This window comes from Vitis vinifera, chromosome 3 (assembly GCF_030704535.1).
Source record: "Vitis vinifera cultivar Pinot Noir 40024 chromosome 3, ASM3070453v1".
Taxonomy (NCBI): domain Eukaryota; kingdom Viridiplantae; phylum Streptophyta; class Magnoliopsida; order Vitales; family Vitaceae; genus Vitis; species Vitis vinifera.
Window position 1 is genome coordinate 2,268,498 of NC_081807.1, and position 16,440 is coordinate 2,284,937.

The 16,440-nt window shown below is 33.7% G+C and overlaps 1 protein-coding gene across 1 annotated transcript; it reads left to right on the forward strand.

Annotated features, from left to right (window-relative positions):
• The first annotated feature begins 8,124 nt into the window (after positions 1-8,124).
• LOC100260613 (probable flavin-containing monooxygenase 1) lies at positions 8,125-10,506 on the forward strand. Its single transcript, XM_002278615.4, has 5 exons — positions 8,125-8,638; positions 8,818-9,055; positions 9,139-9,314; positions 9,390-9,748; positions 9,860-10,506. Exons 1-5 carry the CDS (start codon positions 8,201-8,203, stop codon positions 10,200-10,202), a joined length of 1,554 nt encoding a protein of 517 aa, XP_002278651.1. The 5' UTR covers positions 8,125-8,200; the 3' UTR covers positions 10,203-10,506.
• Positions 10,507-16,440: the final 5,934 nt, after the last annotated feature.

A 16,440-nucleotide genomic window follows, 5' to 3' on the forward strand; every position in this document is an offset into this window, starting at 1 on the left:
GCTGAAGAAGAAGTTGATATTCAAGTCGTCGAAAGTACAAACCATGAAAAGCTAGGGTTAGGGTTAGGTTTCTCCCCCAACTCGTTCTCTTTGTTCCCTCTTCAGTCTTCAATGTGTTTATAGGGTTATACAGTCTTCAACGGTAAGTTGGGTTTTTTTTTTATTAGCCATCTCAGCAAACCCAAGGCTCACACTTTAGTGAGCAAGGCGTAAAAGACATACGCAGAGCGCGCCTTTGAAGCGCTTCAGGCGAAAAGGCGTTTGCCTTTTGTGTTCAACGTTGTTGTGCCAACGCCTTAAGGCGTTTTCTGGACGCCTCGCTCTAGAGCGCGCCTTAAGAGCGCATTTCAAAACACTGGTATTTTTCAACATTAATTACATTAAGAAATATGAAGTGTGAGAATTGAAAGAAAGCTGAATGGAATAAAATTGAAAACAGAGTAAAACAGAGGTTTCTTGAACTTTTGAAGGACTTTATTCTTTGAGATTTCTTCTACTTTGTGAGAATTGATTTTATATATTTATATGTATTTGAAGTTAGTTATACCTTATAATTAATTATCTAACAATACCATAACTAATCATCTAGATACAAGATTTCTAACTAATTTGGTTTAGTTACAATTGTACATGGCTTAACATCCACCTTTAAACTTGAAGGTCTAGCTAGAATGATGAGTTTGCTTCGTAGATTGAGAAATTGTTGAACAAGTAAGGCTTTGGTAAGAACATCGGCAATCTAGTCACAAGAAAAGATGTGTTGAACCACCAAAGTCTTATTGAGAACCTTTTTCCCAAACAAAATGACAATCTAGTTCAACATGCTTAACTTGAGAATGAAAAATAGGATTGGCAGCAAGAAATGTGGTCATAGAACATAATAGGAGAAGAAGAAGGTGAAATAGAGAGCTCCTGGAGAAGATGTTGAATCCATTGAAATTCAGAAGCAACATTTGCTAAGGCTCTATACTCAATTTTAGTGTTAAAACGAGACACAACCTTCTGTTTACTGAAGCTCCAGGAGACTAGATTAGAGCCAAAAAAGATACAATGACCACTAGTACTTCGACGATCATCAAGGCAACTAGCCCAATTAGTATCAGCATAAGTAGTAAGTTGAAGATCAAGAGAATAATGAAAGGAAAGACCAAAGGAAGTAGTGCCCTTGAGACATCGCAATAACCGTTTATCAACTTGCCAATGAAGATCAGTTGGTGATTGCATGAATTGGCAAGGTTTGTTGACAGAGAAAGAGATATCAGGTCTTGTAATGGTACAATATTGTAGGGCTCCAACAATGTTGCGATATTGAGAAGGGTCAGCCAAGATAGAACCATCAAAGACAAATAAAGTGTGAGAGGTAGTCATTGGTGTAACAATAGGTTTACAATCTGCAAGACCAACACGATTTAACAAGTCCTTAATATATTTGGTTTGTGAAATATGAAGAGAAGATCCTTGCCAACATACTTCAACACCCAAGAAGTAATTCATAATACTAAGGTCCTTGAGAGCAAACTAAGAGAGTAAATAAGAAACCACTTGGTGTACCAACACAGAATTAGAACTAGTAACAATAATGTCATTAACATAGATGGGAATAATGATCATGTTAATCCATTTCCAAAAGAGAAACATAGAGGAATCAGATAAAGAAGAAGAGAAACCCCAAGCAAGTAATGAGTTCTTCAATTTTGTGAACCATGCCCGAGGAGCTTGCTTAAGACCATACAAGGCTTTGTGAAGTTTACAAACAAAATCGGGTTTAGAATGATCAACAAAACCTAGAAGTTGAACCATGTAAACCTCTTCTTCTAACTCACCATTAAGAAAAGCCTTATTAACATCTAATTGTTTCACTAACCAACCACGAGAAATAGCGAGAGAAAGACCAAGTTGTATGGTAGTTGGTTTAACAACAAGACAAAAGGTTTCAAAATAATCAATACCATATGTTTGATTAAAACTCTTTGCAACTAAGCGGTCTTTAAAACGATCAATTGAGCCATCAACTTTGAGTTTCAATTTGTATATCCATTTACAACCAATAATGCATTTGTCAACAGATTTAGGAACCAATGACCATGTGGAATTGGAGAGAAGAGCAACATACTCGGTCTTCATAGTAGTTTGCCAGTCATGATGCAACATGGATTCTTTGAAAGAAGAGGGTTCATGAGCAGTAGTTTGGACAACAAGGTTGAATATTTTTTTGGGTTTAAAAATACCATTTGCAATATGGCTGCTTTGAAAGAAGAGGGTTCATGAGCAGTAGTTTGGACAACAAGGTTGAATATTTTTTTGGATTTAAAAATACCATTTTGGCTACAAGTAACAATAGTTCGGTTTGGAAGTAAAGAAGGATTAGCATTGGAAGTTGGAGAAAAGGATTGTGGTAAAGTAGGAGAAAAAGATGGATTAGATGGGACTAGTAGGAAATCAGACAAAGTGGAAATAGGAACAAAATCAATAGGAATAGTAATTGAAGAAGAAATATTAGGTTGAAGATTATTAAGATTCCTTGAAGATTGTGTAGGAATAGAGAGAATACTAGAATCAAGAAGTGTTGAAGAAGAGTTGGATGGTGATACAAGTCGAAAGGATAAAAACCTTGTTAAAAATGGAAATCGAGTTTCATCAAATACAACATAGTAGGAAGCATACATCCGAGAGAAAGCCATATCCAAACAGAGAAATCCCTTGTGCTTAGCACTATAACCCAAAAAACAGCAAACAACAGATTTGTTTGTCATCTTGTGAAAAGCATAAGGGCAGATATAAGGGAAACACAAGCACCCAAAACTTTGAAGAGATGTATAGTCAGGTAAACAATTATAAAGAACTCCATAAGGAGAATTTTGTGAAAGAACAATAAAGGGAAGCCAATTTATGATAAAAATGGCAGTTTGAAATGCAAATAACCAATATTTGAAAGGCATATCAGCTTGGATTAACAAAGAAAGACTAATTTCCACAACATGACGATTCTTTTTTTCAACTCTTTCCTTTCGCTAAAGAGTATAAGGACAAGAGACTTGATGAAGAAGACCATTTATAGCTAAATAATTCTAAAAAGCCTGAAGCTCACTCCCTCATCAGACTAAACACATTGAACTTTAGGATCAAACTGTCTTTCAACCATGGCTTGAAAACATTGGAACATAAGTAATGCTTCATAAACTAGCAAGAGGAAATATCGAGCACCATTAACATAAACTATAGGAGTTGCACCCCAAAGATCAACATGGATGAAACCAAATGGTTTTATTGTTCTAGAAGTAGACCTTTCAAATGGCAAACGATGGCTTTTAGCCATCTGGAAACACTCACAAGCAGAGTTATTATTGTCATGTTTCAAAGGTATTTTACAAAAAGATATGATTTTGTGAACAACATCAAAAGAAGGATGACCAAGTCTATTATGCCAGAGCCTCAAAGAACCAATATGTGAAGTACTACTAGTAGAATAAAAGGCTAGTGGATGAGCAACATCTCTTATTGTAGCAGAAAGTTTATAGAGACTCTTCTCAATTTTTTCCTTGAAGAAGAGCAAGTCTCGTTTTCTGATCCCTCACCACAAAATGAAAATGATGAAATTCAATAAAGGTGTCATTGTCTGAGCAAAATCGTTGCACACTAACCAAGTTGGTTGTAATAAAGGGAATATGCAAAACATCATTGAAAACCAAAGAACCACTTGAAGAGGCAAGATAAAATTTACCAATATTTGCAATAGATAAACCCTTACCATCTCTAACAATTACTTTGTCACCACCGGTAAATGGATTATGGATCATCAAATTGTTAAGATCAGATGTGAGATGATGTGTAGCTCCTATATCAAGAACCCAAGAAGTGTCTCCCATTGTTGCAGAAGTTGCAATCATAGCCTGAGGATTATTAGAAGTGGAATGCTTAGAATATCTTGGTTGTTAATCAGAGTTAAACCGATACCAACATTGTAAAACAGTGTGTTCGAACTTAGAACAAATCTGACACTAAGGCTTGAAAGTTCCAGATGAGTTACCAATATTGTTTATGGTCCATCCAGTAGTAGAATTCTTTGTTTTAAAATTTTGATTGTTAGAATGATGGAAGGTGCCACTAAAAAATTGACCATTTCTTGAAATCTGTCTGGTATTTGGACGAAAAATTAGAATTGTCAATTTTCTTCCTATTCTTTTGTTGTTAAAATAGAACAACATTTGATTGGATCAAAGTTTGTTCTTCTACAGATCTTTGTCGTTCAAAAACCATGAGGTGACTTTGCAATTCTTCAATAGAGATTGGTTTAGCTTGTGAAGTAATGGTCACTACAAAAGAATTGTATTCAGGGCCTAATCCACCTAGAATTACCATAATTTGATATTGCTTTGACACTAGTTCTCCAATAACAATCAGATTGTCACAAATATTACGTATTCATAGCATATAGTCAAGCATGCTTAAGCCACATTTGCGTATAGTTTGAAGATTCAAACGAAGCTCCATTATTTGAGCTTGAGAAGCAAAAGTGAAACTATGTCGAAAAGATTCCCAAATTTCATGAGTTGTATTGTAAATCGTGATCTGAGTCATCATCAGTTCGGTGAGTGAGGATTAAATCCAACTCATCACCAATCGATTTTAACACTACCAAGTGATGTATTTTGGATTTACAACTAGAGATTTGATTGTTGTGGAAAATGTAGAATTTGGATCAGGTAGAAAATGTGGTGAACATGGTCGGGTTCCATCAAGAATATCATCAAACTCGCTTTCAATGACCACATTAAGCATTTGATTGCTCCAAATAAGGAAGTTATTGCGATCGAGTTTGATTATAAAAGATTGACCGAGTGATGGAAATGATTGATTCATCATTTGAGAAGTATTTTGTCCCGTGATCAGACCAGATCCAGCGATTGGAATTTCTCTAGAATCTTGCAGTGGAGTCACATTGGTTGAGTGATCTTTCATTGTTACAGGCTTTGATACCATGTAAGAATTGAAGGAAAGCTTAATGGAATAAAATTGCAAAGAGAGTGAAACAGAGGTTTCTTGAACTTTTAAAAGACTTTATTTTATGAGATTTCTTCTACTTTGTGAGAAGTGATTCTACATGTTTATATGTATTTGAAGTTAGTTATACCTTATAACTAATTATCTAACAATACCAGAACTAATAATCTAGATACAGGTTTTCTAACTAATTTGGTTTAGTTACAACCGTACATGGCTTAACATGAAGAGATTGGATTATTAATTTGTTCTTGGCATTGTGAAGGAGATGAAGAGAAGATCTTCTTGAAGGGTTTGAGTTATCCATTAGCTAAAATTAGGGATGACCTATGAACTGCAAAGATGACATGGGATGTAGTTTTAGTGATTTCCTTATATCGAGTTTGGTAACTGTTTTTTAAAACAGTTGTTAAGAATAATATTTCAAAGTAGTATTTTGTAAAACAGTTTCTATTTGGAACTTGAAATATTTTTAACTTATTTTTTATATTTTAAAAATAATTATTATATGTAGGACTTTATTTTAATCATTCTTTGTGTTTGGTATAATTATTTTCTAAAATAATTCTCAAAGAATAACTGAAAACAACTAATAGATATTTTCTTAAAGCACCTTATTTTTTGTTTTTAAGAATAAAATGTATGATTTTTAGAGATGACATGTTAGCTGTTAAGTTCAATGAGTTGTTAAATTTAGAGATTGAAGGTGACTCAAAAATAGTTATAGACAGTTATAACAAAAAGAGTGACATCTTTAGTTCTATTATGTTGTTAATGGAAAATATTGGAAAGATAATACAAAACTTTGTCATCAAATTTATGAAGAAGCCAGTAGAATAGCATATTGTTTAACCAATCTTTCACTTGGATGTTAGATTTTCCTAGAGATTTATATAGTTTGGCTTTAAAGATTATTGTAGTGCTTGTTTTAAATCGAATATATAGATACTATGTTATGTAGTATTTTTCCATTAAAAAAAAAAAAAACCAAAAAGAGAAAGAAAGTAGCCAACTAACAATTACGAATGGGTAAAATTGGGATAATTCGTCGAAATATTGGAAAAATAAGCGATCACCGATGTTTTTCCGCCCGATGGGCCTATTTTTCAACTAAAAATTCGCTGCTGCACGCAATCATCATATAAAATAGGCTATTTTTTAGGGAAGAACTTCATTTTTCAAAAAAATATTTATCTGTTTTTAAATTATTCATTTCTAATTAAAATATTTATCTTTTTTGTTTTGAAAAAAATCGTTGATTTTTAGCACCTTAAAAAAAAAACGCCAATTTTTTTTTATAAATATTTATCCTTTTTTTGTCTTTAAATTATTCCTTTCTAATTTATCTTTTATTTTAAATTTATATTATCCTTTTATTTTTATATTATGATTTTATTTTTAACTACTTTTCATATTTATCTCATTAATCTTATTTTTAAAAATCACTATCACCTCAATTTCAAATATTTTTATATTTATCCTTTTAATTTTATTTAATTTTAAATGTTTCTTATTTTACAATATTCAAAATATAATTTTATTCAAAAATTATTGAAATATAAAAGAAATTAATGAGGTTCTAATATTTTATAAATTAAAATTAATTTGATAAGATAAATTTTTAATAATTTTAATTATTAAAATAAATTAATGTTAATAGAAAAAATTTTCATTACACATTTGTAATAAAATTTTAGAAACTAAATCTCAAATAAATTATTTTATGTAAATCAATTTCATTTTTTATTTAAAATGTAATAAAATATGTTTTAATAAAAGTTGTTTTTAATTTTTAAAATAAATGAATATAAATATATTAAAGGAATTTGCATTATTTTTTAAAATAATAAGTATTATTTTTAATCATATTTATGTTAATTACATTTATAAAATAAATTTTTGCAAGTTTTTTTTTAAGTATTTTCATGAATTTTAAACAATTTTTGTTCTAATCGATATTTCTCCGGTAAAATGTAAATACCAATATATCTATATTTACACATATTTCAAATATTGGTTATAATTACACCAAGTGTAATTGTGTTCATAAAATGACTCTAATAAAAAATAATGTAAATAATTTTGATTTGATTTAGTCAAACATCATACCTCAAACCCATTCATATCTACCAATGACTTCAATAATATCATATGATTCATATCGTGGTCATTCATTAATAAAGTTATGAATTCAAGTGAAATTTTTATTTTTCTTCTTATTTTAACCAAAAAAAAATGGGGATTTGATCTTAAGTGAGCTGCAATTCTTGTTTTATCCTTCATTGGTCTCTCATCCAAATTTAACTATCTCATATAAAATCTTAAAGATATCGCACCACCTATTAAGAAGATTATACAAATATGATTATCTGATACAAAATCTTAAGAATATTATATTAAAACTTAAGGATGATATATTAAGGAAACCACCCTCAAGGAGAGAGATAATTGAAGAAAAAAGTCTCATTAGTGATAGATCTGTCTTGATGTGATATCGAGATGAAATTGATCTATATGATCATAAAAGTTATAGAATTATAATTTAATAACGGATAAATGGTTAAGATATTAATGTACATCATAAATATATAATTTATATATTATTAAATTTAAAAATAATTATAAAAATTTAAATTATATATAAATAACTACAAATTTAAAATTGTCTAATATAAAATATCATATATTAATATTTTTATTAAATAATAAGGTTATAGGGTTTGACTGTTAAAAAGATACATTATATACTAAAAGTTAAAATAAAATTTTATTATTTATTTTATTATTATTTTATTAACATTTAATTAGCTTGGTAATCATAAAAAAAAAAAGAAAAAAATCATTATAACAAATTGACTTTTGCACGACGGCAAACCTGAAACCACTTTCAGTGTTTGGGGCCTCCTTCCTACCTCCATTTTGAGTTCAAAAAGGACAGGCGAGTGGGCCCGTCACTCTGACTAGCTGGTGGGTCGATTTCTAGGTTTATCGGTTTCTTTCATACCAGTTTAAGGCTACAAGCTATGTAATGTCTGAAGTTCCAAAAAAAATACTAATCTGATGGTCCAAATGGAAATATCTTATGAATATTTTTTTGGTTAGGCACAAATATTTTTCTTTTTCGGGTAAGGTCTCGGCGTCTTGCCATATATACAGGACACACCGACGTGGTGGGATCGATCAATCTTAAGATCTAAGAATGGAGAGGAAGGTGGGCATCATAGGAGCGGGAATCAGCGGCCTCCTAGCCTGCAAGTATACCCTCTCCAAGGGCTACACCCCGGTGGTCTTTGAGTCCCGGAGCAGCATCGGGGGAGTATGGACCAAGACACTCGAGACTACCAAGCTACAAACACCCAAACCAATCTTCCAATTCTCTGACTTTCCATGGCCGTCTTCAGTAGTTGAAGATTTTCCTAGCCATTCCCAAGTTCTTGATTATCTTCAGTCCTATGTCCATCATTTTGGCTTGCTCCGCCACATCAAATTCAACTCTAAAGTCCTCAGCATCGCCTATGAAGGCCCACCGGAGGAGGAGATGCAGGCATGGGAGCTGTGGGGTGGCGCCGGTGAGCCCTTTGGCTCTAAAGGGAAATGGAATCTTACTGTAAACGACACACACAACCTCTCAACTGAGGTATATATATATATATGACCATATATCATATTTTATATATATTTTAGCCTACTTTTCAGCAGATCTTTGTGATTTTAGCTCATGTTCAAGTACATGCTGAAGTATGCTTTTCGAGTAGATCTAATAAATTGTAGTTAGTAGCCATTATTTTTTCACCCAATATGGCATTAATGGCACAGGTTTACCAAGTGGATTTTCTTATCCTCTGCATCGGACGGTTCAGCGATGTGCCTAACATCCCAGAATTTCCAGCGGGCAAAGGCCCAGAAATGTTCCATGGAAAGGTGATACATTCCATGGAGTATGCTGCCATGGATTTCGAGAGAGCAGCTGAATTCATCAAAGGGAAAAGAACAACTGTGGTTGGATTCCAGAAACATGCCCTGGACATCGCGATGGAGTGCTCAACAGCAAATGGTATGAGATAGGTTTCGGTTTCAGATATTAGTAACTTTCCTGGTCTATTTTCATACTAAACAAATGGTTGAAAACTTTTGTAGGAGGGGAACATCCATGTAGAGTCTTGTACAAGACGGAGCACTGGACTGTCACGGATTACCAACCATGGGGGGTACCTCTAGCTTATCTGTATCTTAACCGCTTCTCGGAGCTTCTGATTCATAAGCCTGGTGAAGGATTCCTTCTCAGCCTCCTGGCAACCATTCTTTCACCTGTGGTACAACTCTACAGAATACAAGAATTTTGTTTTCTTCAATACCTCTTCCTAATGTTTCGAATCTAATTTCTACAGAGATGGGGGTTCTCCAAGTTTGTCGAATCTTATATAAAGAGGAAGCTGTCCCTTGAAAAGTTTGGGATGGTACCAAAACACAGCTTTCTCAATGAGATCAGCTCTTGTTTGATCTCAACATTGCCAGAAGGGTTCTATGATAGAGTTGAAGAGGGAAGCATCCTTTTGAAGAAAGCTCCCAAGTTTGGCTTCTGCAAAGAAGGAATTGTGGTAGATGGAGAGAGCACACCTCTAGAGACGGATTTGGTCATATTGGCAACTGGGTTCAAAGGAGATGAAAAGCTCAAAGATATTTTTGTGTCTCCAACCTTCAGAGACTACATTATCGGCTCTCCAACTGCATCTCTTCCACTCTATAGGTTAGTACCTTGTAACACGTAGTAGCTTTTGGGTCAAATACATGACTGAATTTAGTCAATATTATGACTTACGACTTGATATGGACTTCCCCTCCGGATTTGATCAACCAGGGAATGCATTCATCCTAGAATTCCACAGCTAGCGGTGATTGGATTCTCAGAGAGTGTTTCAAATTTGTACACATCGGAGATGAGGTGCCGGTGGGTAGCAGAGCTTCTTGATGGCAAATTCAAGCTGCCAAGCATCAAGGAGATGGAGAAGGATGCAGAAAGATGGGACAAATACATGAAGCAATACTCCGGTGAATACTACAGGAGATCATGCATAGGTTCTGTTCATATATGGTACAATGATCAACTCTGTAAGGACATGGGATGGAATCCTAAGAGAAAGAAGGGGTTCATTCCTGAACTGTTCCAGCCTTATGGCCCAATGGACTACTGCCCATCCTAAAATCAAACTCCAGCTTCTTATTCTAATCCTATTCAGGAAAAATAACATGATTCCAATTCCACAAAAAGAAAGAAAGAATGGAAAGAGGTCCCATTGATGATTTGTAGAAGAACCTTTGAAGATCTCAAGTCACCCATGCCCAGATTTAAAAAAGTGTTGACAAGGCAAAAGATGATTTGTGGTTTTGCCACCTTTGTATTTGTTTTTCTTTCCTTTTCCGGTCTTCTTCCCCTGTTTGAATGGGTAATAAACTCATTAGAATATTATAGAAGTGTGACAATAATGAAATTTATTTTATTTTATCGACAATATTTGCAGAACAACATATTCTATTTAAATCAGGTCACACCAAACTGAAGATCGGGACTGACAGCAACAGAAATCTAGCTAAATGGGGACCGACAAGACACCGAATAGTGATATCTCTACCACGTGTAGACATCATAGAAGAGTCTATCTAATATTAGGTGGACTTCAGTGCCTTTTGACTGGTCCACAGTCTAGAAAGTTGTAAACTACATCAGCGCAAAGCTTCCAATAGAAAGACGGGACGAGTACCTGAAACGATACTCAGGGAAGCGCCACCGGAGATCATGCATAGCAGCTCTTCATATATGGCACAATGATCAACTCTGCAAGGACATGGGGTGGAACCCTAAGAGGAAGAAGGGGTTTTTTGCTGAATTGTTTGAGTCTTATGGTCCCCTGGATTACCGTCCAATATCTTGAAGTTAGTGAACGTGAATCCTCCATGACTCATATCTGTTTCAATGATGTGGTTTAAGTACAAAGCACTCCATGTTGAAGGAAAGAAAAATAATAATCATAGGTATGTGTGGTATTTTTCAACATTAATTACATTAAGAAAGATGAAGAAATTGGATTATTAATTTGTTCTCGGCACTGTGAAGGAGATGAAGAGAAGATCTTCTTGAAGGGTTTGAGTTATCCATTAGCTAAAATTAGGGATGAGCTATGAACCGCAAAGACGGACATGAGATATATATAGTTTTAGTGATTTTCTTATATCGAATTTGGTGACTATTTTTTAAAACCGTTGTTAAAAATATTTTTTGAAAGTAGTATTTTGTCAAATAATTTCTGCTTAAAACTTGAAATATCTTTAACTTATTTTCTATATTTTAAAAATAATTATTTAAAAGAATTCTCAAATAATAACCGAAAATAATTCTATATTTTAAAAATAATTTTTGTAGGGTTTTATTTTAATCATTCTTTGTGATTGTATAATTACTTTTTAAAACAATTCTCGAAGAATAACTGAAAACAACTAATAGATATTGAAACACCTTATTTTTTGTTTTTAAGAACAGAATATATAATTTTTATAGTTGATGTATTAGCTGTTAAGAATAATGGGATGTTAAATCTAGAGATTGAAGATGACTCAAAAATGGTGATAGATAATTATAACAAAAAGAGTAACATCCCTAGTTTTATTATGTTGTTAATGGAAAATATTTGGAAGATAACACAAGACGTTAATGTTTTTATTTGTCATCATATTTATAAAGAAGCAAATAGAATAACAAATTGTTTTATCAAATAAAAATATCTATAATTTAGAATCTTTCACTTGGATGTTAGATTTTTCTAAAGATGTTATAAAGTTTGGCTTTGAAGATTATTACAATGCTTCTTTCAAATCAAATATGTAGATATTCTGCTATGTAGTTTCTTTCCATTAAAAAAAAAGCAGAAAAAAATATAAAGATGTTATAAAGTTTGACTTTGAAGATTATTACAATGTTTTTTTTAAATTAAATATGTAGATATTCTACTATGTAGTTCCTTTTCATTAAAAAAGAAAAAACTAAAAATGTTATAAAGTTTGGTTTGAAGATTATTACGGTGGTTTTTTTAAATCGAATTTATTGATATTATGCCATGTAGTTTCTTCCCATAAAAAATATAAAATAAAATAAAAGTAGCAAACTAACAATTAAGAATGAGTTCAAAATTATAATTACACCATGTCTAATTATGTTCATGAAATGACCCTAATAAAAATTAATATAAATAATTTTGATTTGATTTAGTCAAGCACACCATCTGACACACACTCTTACATCATATCTCAAACTCATTCATAACTACCCATGACTTCAATGATATCATATGATTCATATCGTGGACATTCATTAATAAAGCTTTAAATTCAAGTGACAAAACGAAAAAGAAAAAGGGGATCTAATCTTTGGCGAGCTGCAATTCTTGTTTTATCCTTCATTGGTCTCTCAGACGACAATATGCAGGAGACTATACAAATTTGACTATATCATATAAATTCTTAAATATATTATATTAAAGATATCACACCACCTTCAAGAAAATTATACAAGTATGATTATTTGATATAAAATCTTAAGAATATTGTATTAAAACTTAAGGAAATTATATTAAAGATGCATACCACTCTCATCAAGAGAGATAGTTGAAGAAATAAGTATCATTAATCCTAAATCTACCATTATGTGATATACCTACCATTTTAGAATGATTATTCAATTGATTAAAAGTTATAAGATCATAATTTAATATCGGGATCATGGTTATAAATATATAATTTATATATTATTAAAATTAAAATAATTATAAAAATTTAAATTATATATAAATAATTACAAATTTAAAATTGTTCAGTATAAAATATCTCTAGACATCTTTTTGGATCGGGGGACTTTGGTTTTTTATTATTCATTGTTTTTTTCATTTTATTTTGGTCTTTTTTTTCTCTCTCATCCACTTGTTGGCCACCCAGTGAGCTGGACATTTTATTTGGAAGAGTGGGGACGACCTCTCCATGGGTAAGCAAGCTGGTCAAGGCGAATCGAATGGTCTTTTTCCACTTGATAATCCCCTTCCATATTCTTATATAGGCATATATAGGATTCACGACTGACGCCCTGTGTGGAGAGAGCCCTAAAGCACTGTAAGCAAGTTACTCCACCAAGAGAAGATAGAATCCGCCAAGGGCATTCCCAGCAGCATTAGCTAGTTATATGCAAATGACAGCCTGCATGGGACGCATGGCCAAGGACACTACTACCTTGCCATGGTGGTAGTTGAGATAGAAATTGTTTTGTTGAACGGGGAGCAGTAGAACTGGTAGAGGCTTGCAAGAGAAGAAAATGAGCTGGGAGAAGAAAAACAAGGGGAAGAGGTTTTTAGTAGGGAGGGGGTTTTCAACAGTGGAGGTTTTTGAGGGAATATGAGAAAGGAGAACCGAGGAAGCAGAAGGAAAGGAGATTTTGCTGATACATGAAAAAGAAAGAAGAGTTGGAAGCCATGTAACTATTTGTTATGAGGGAGCATTCCAGGTAAAGCCATTATACTGTTTCATTCCTATTTTCATCTACTTTTCTGAGCATTGCTTTGTTGATTGGTGGACATTAAAGACCACTCATTTGCTTTGTCAGGTAGGACTTTATACATGTATGCTCAGTTTTGGTTTATTTTGGATTTTTTTTTTCTGTTTTCACTTGTAAATATCCGTTGCACTACTCCTTCCCTGAATTTGATACGTCAAAATGATGCTCTTGTTTCATTTGGATTCCACGTGCTCCTTTGAGCTAAGTTCATACTCTGTTTTTACGTTTTTTTTTTTCCTCTTTGTTTCCTACTCTGTTTCTTGGTGATGGTGAGATGACATCATCAATGACCAAGCTATTGGGACTAGAGGAGTGAGGCTATGGGGAAAGTGAACTTAACGGAATCCTCTGTGCCTGCTGTGCAAATCGTGTTCTTATTTGGACAGTTGATTATCTCATCAATAACTGGATAAAAAACACTAGCTGGGATTGCAAGCAGCTACAACCCAGTTCATTCATTTGTAATGAGGTGATTAAGAAGGAAAATAGTGGGCCAAAGCATGGGCTCTGACCCTATTTTCAGTCATCGAGACACTCCCAGGAGCCTTCTTATGGTCACCATCACCAATAGAAGATTGTTGTCCTATTATTTTGCTCTTTGGTGTATGGAAACTTGACTTTTTGGAGCATGTTTTGGTGAGCTCCTGGGCAGAATCTACCCCATGTGTTGGTCACTTTGTGATGCAATGAAGAAATGCCTAGAGGTTTTGGTTTGGTACTTGGCATTGTTGAGCATTTTGACTCATCTAGTGGTTTCAATGTGCCTTATATTGGGTGGAATGCTTTACACCCCAGCGGGTGATCCTTGTCCGAACCTATCTCTTAGCTGTGAAGGCATGCACAACTTCAATAATTGACTACAGTGACTAAGAAGCAAGGGCCACCTTACCCATATCTCTACCTTCTATATCCACTGCCTACATACCCACCAAACTCATACCATACCTTCATTTTATCCTTTATCTATATGCCTACCAATCATTTTTCAAACCCACTTCTCTCACTTCCTCCACCACTCACTTCTCATAAATTCTTTCACATTCCTTTCCATGGGCAGGCAACCCGCACGAATGGCCACTTCGATGCGCACATGGCCAGTTTCTGCTTGCTCCCAACCTTGGCATCTTCAATATTTGGTAGTCTCCACACATTATGATGAGAGTTCAGGTTCCGTAATTCCCAAATAGTTTGCCACTTAACCACTCCATCCCTGGCTCATACACGCGTGGTTCAACTTGCATGGCCTCCAACAATGCATGGGAGTTACACCAGATAGCTAAAATTGCAAGTCTAATAATGAATGATGAGAATAAGGAGGCCCGGGAAGCATGCAAAGATCTTCGTCGTGTCTATGCTCGGTGCAAGGTTTAAGGCTTTGGATTCTGACAATATGGACATGGATATTGGTTGCCGCAAGGAAAGTCGAATCAAGTGACAGTTCAAGCTCTGACAGTAGTGATGATTCAGACTTGGATGAAGTAATTAAAGAAGCTAAAAAGGTGAACTCCCAACTAAAGAAATTATCATCCACTGCCAAGGCTGTTAAGAATGGCTCTGTTATGGAACCCGTTGAAGATGAAAACATTTTTTGTATTGTTTGGATGGAAGAAAACCTTCGCAATCATTTCTGTGGTGCTCCCCGATCCAGGCTCATCAATTCTTACATGGGCTCTATATCTCTCATAATGACAAGAGGTTTGCTGAATTCAACGAGGATGGCAAGCAACTCGATGTCGATGTTCGTCGCAAGTATATCTTTGGTGGCCCTGCTGCTACATATATGGCGTCTTTGATGAAGGACAATGAGTTGAATCTCTTCATAAATCCTCGAAATGTTTGGGTAATATCCTTGCCATTGAAACGAACTAAGCACCTCCCTGAGAAATAGTTGTGTAGCATGCTAAGTTGGCCGCTTTCTAAAGGCACTAAGTTGAACAAATATCATGCAGAATAGGTGCAAATGGCTTCCGGAATCTGGTTTGAGGAAGATAGTGTGAGTAAAGGCAGTGCATGGGTTTTAGATCAGAAGCTTAATCAACCCATGGATGAGAAAGCGAGCTGAAGAACATCAGAAAAGTGACTCAAAGAAGCTCCTTGCCTGATTTCAATTCTACCTTCCTTGGTCCCCCAGCTTTCTAAAAAGCTAGTCTCAAAGCATCATTCAATAGCCACCTTGCACCCCGGGCCCCACTCCTACATTACCCTCTAGTGCACCACCCAGACCCCACATGTCATCTTCTTGTTTCTTCATCTCTTGATATCAAAATTTAACTTTCAAAACTCCAAATTTTTAAATTTAATTTTCAAATAATTTTTTAAATTCCAATTTTTAAATTTATTTTTTAAAAAACTTCAATTTACAAGTAATTTTCAAAACTCTAATTTTCGAATAATCTTCAAAACTCTAATTTTTTAAATAATTTTCAAAATTCCAATTTTCATATTTAATTTTTTTTAAAACTTCAATTTCCAAGTAATTTTTAAATAATTTTTAAAACTCCAGTTTTCAAATTTAATTTTCCAAACTTTAATTAAGTACTTTTCAAAACTCTAATTTTCCAATAATTTTCAAAATTCTAGTTTTCAAATAATTTTAATTCCACTCCAGTTTTCAAAATATTTTTCATGCCACTCCGATTTTTCAAATAATTTTAAGTCCTCAACTTTCTCCTTCATTAGGGTTTTAGGTCACCAAAAATCACAATTGTAATAAGCTTGCTACCATTTCTCATTTTGGCATGCACTTTCCCTTGAATTTAAATAAGCATGAATATGATTTTTCATAATTCAAAAATAATAGAATTTTATGAGATTAATTCATGCAAAATTAAATTGGGCTTTGATGG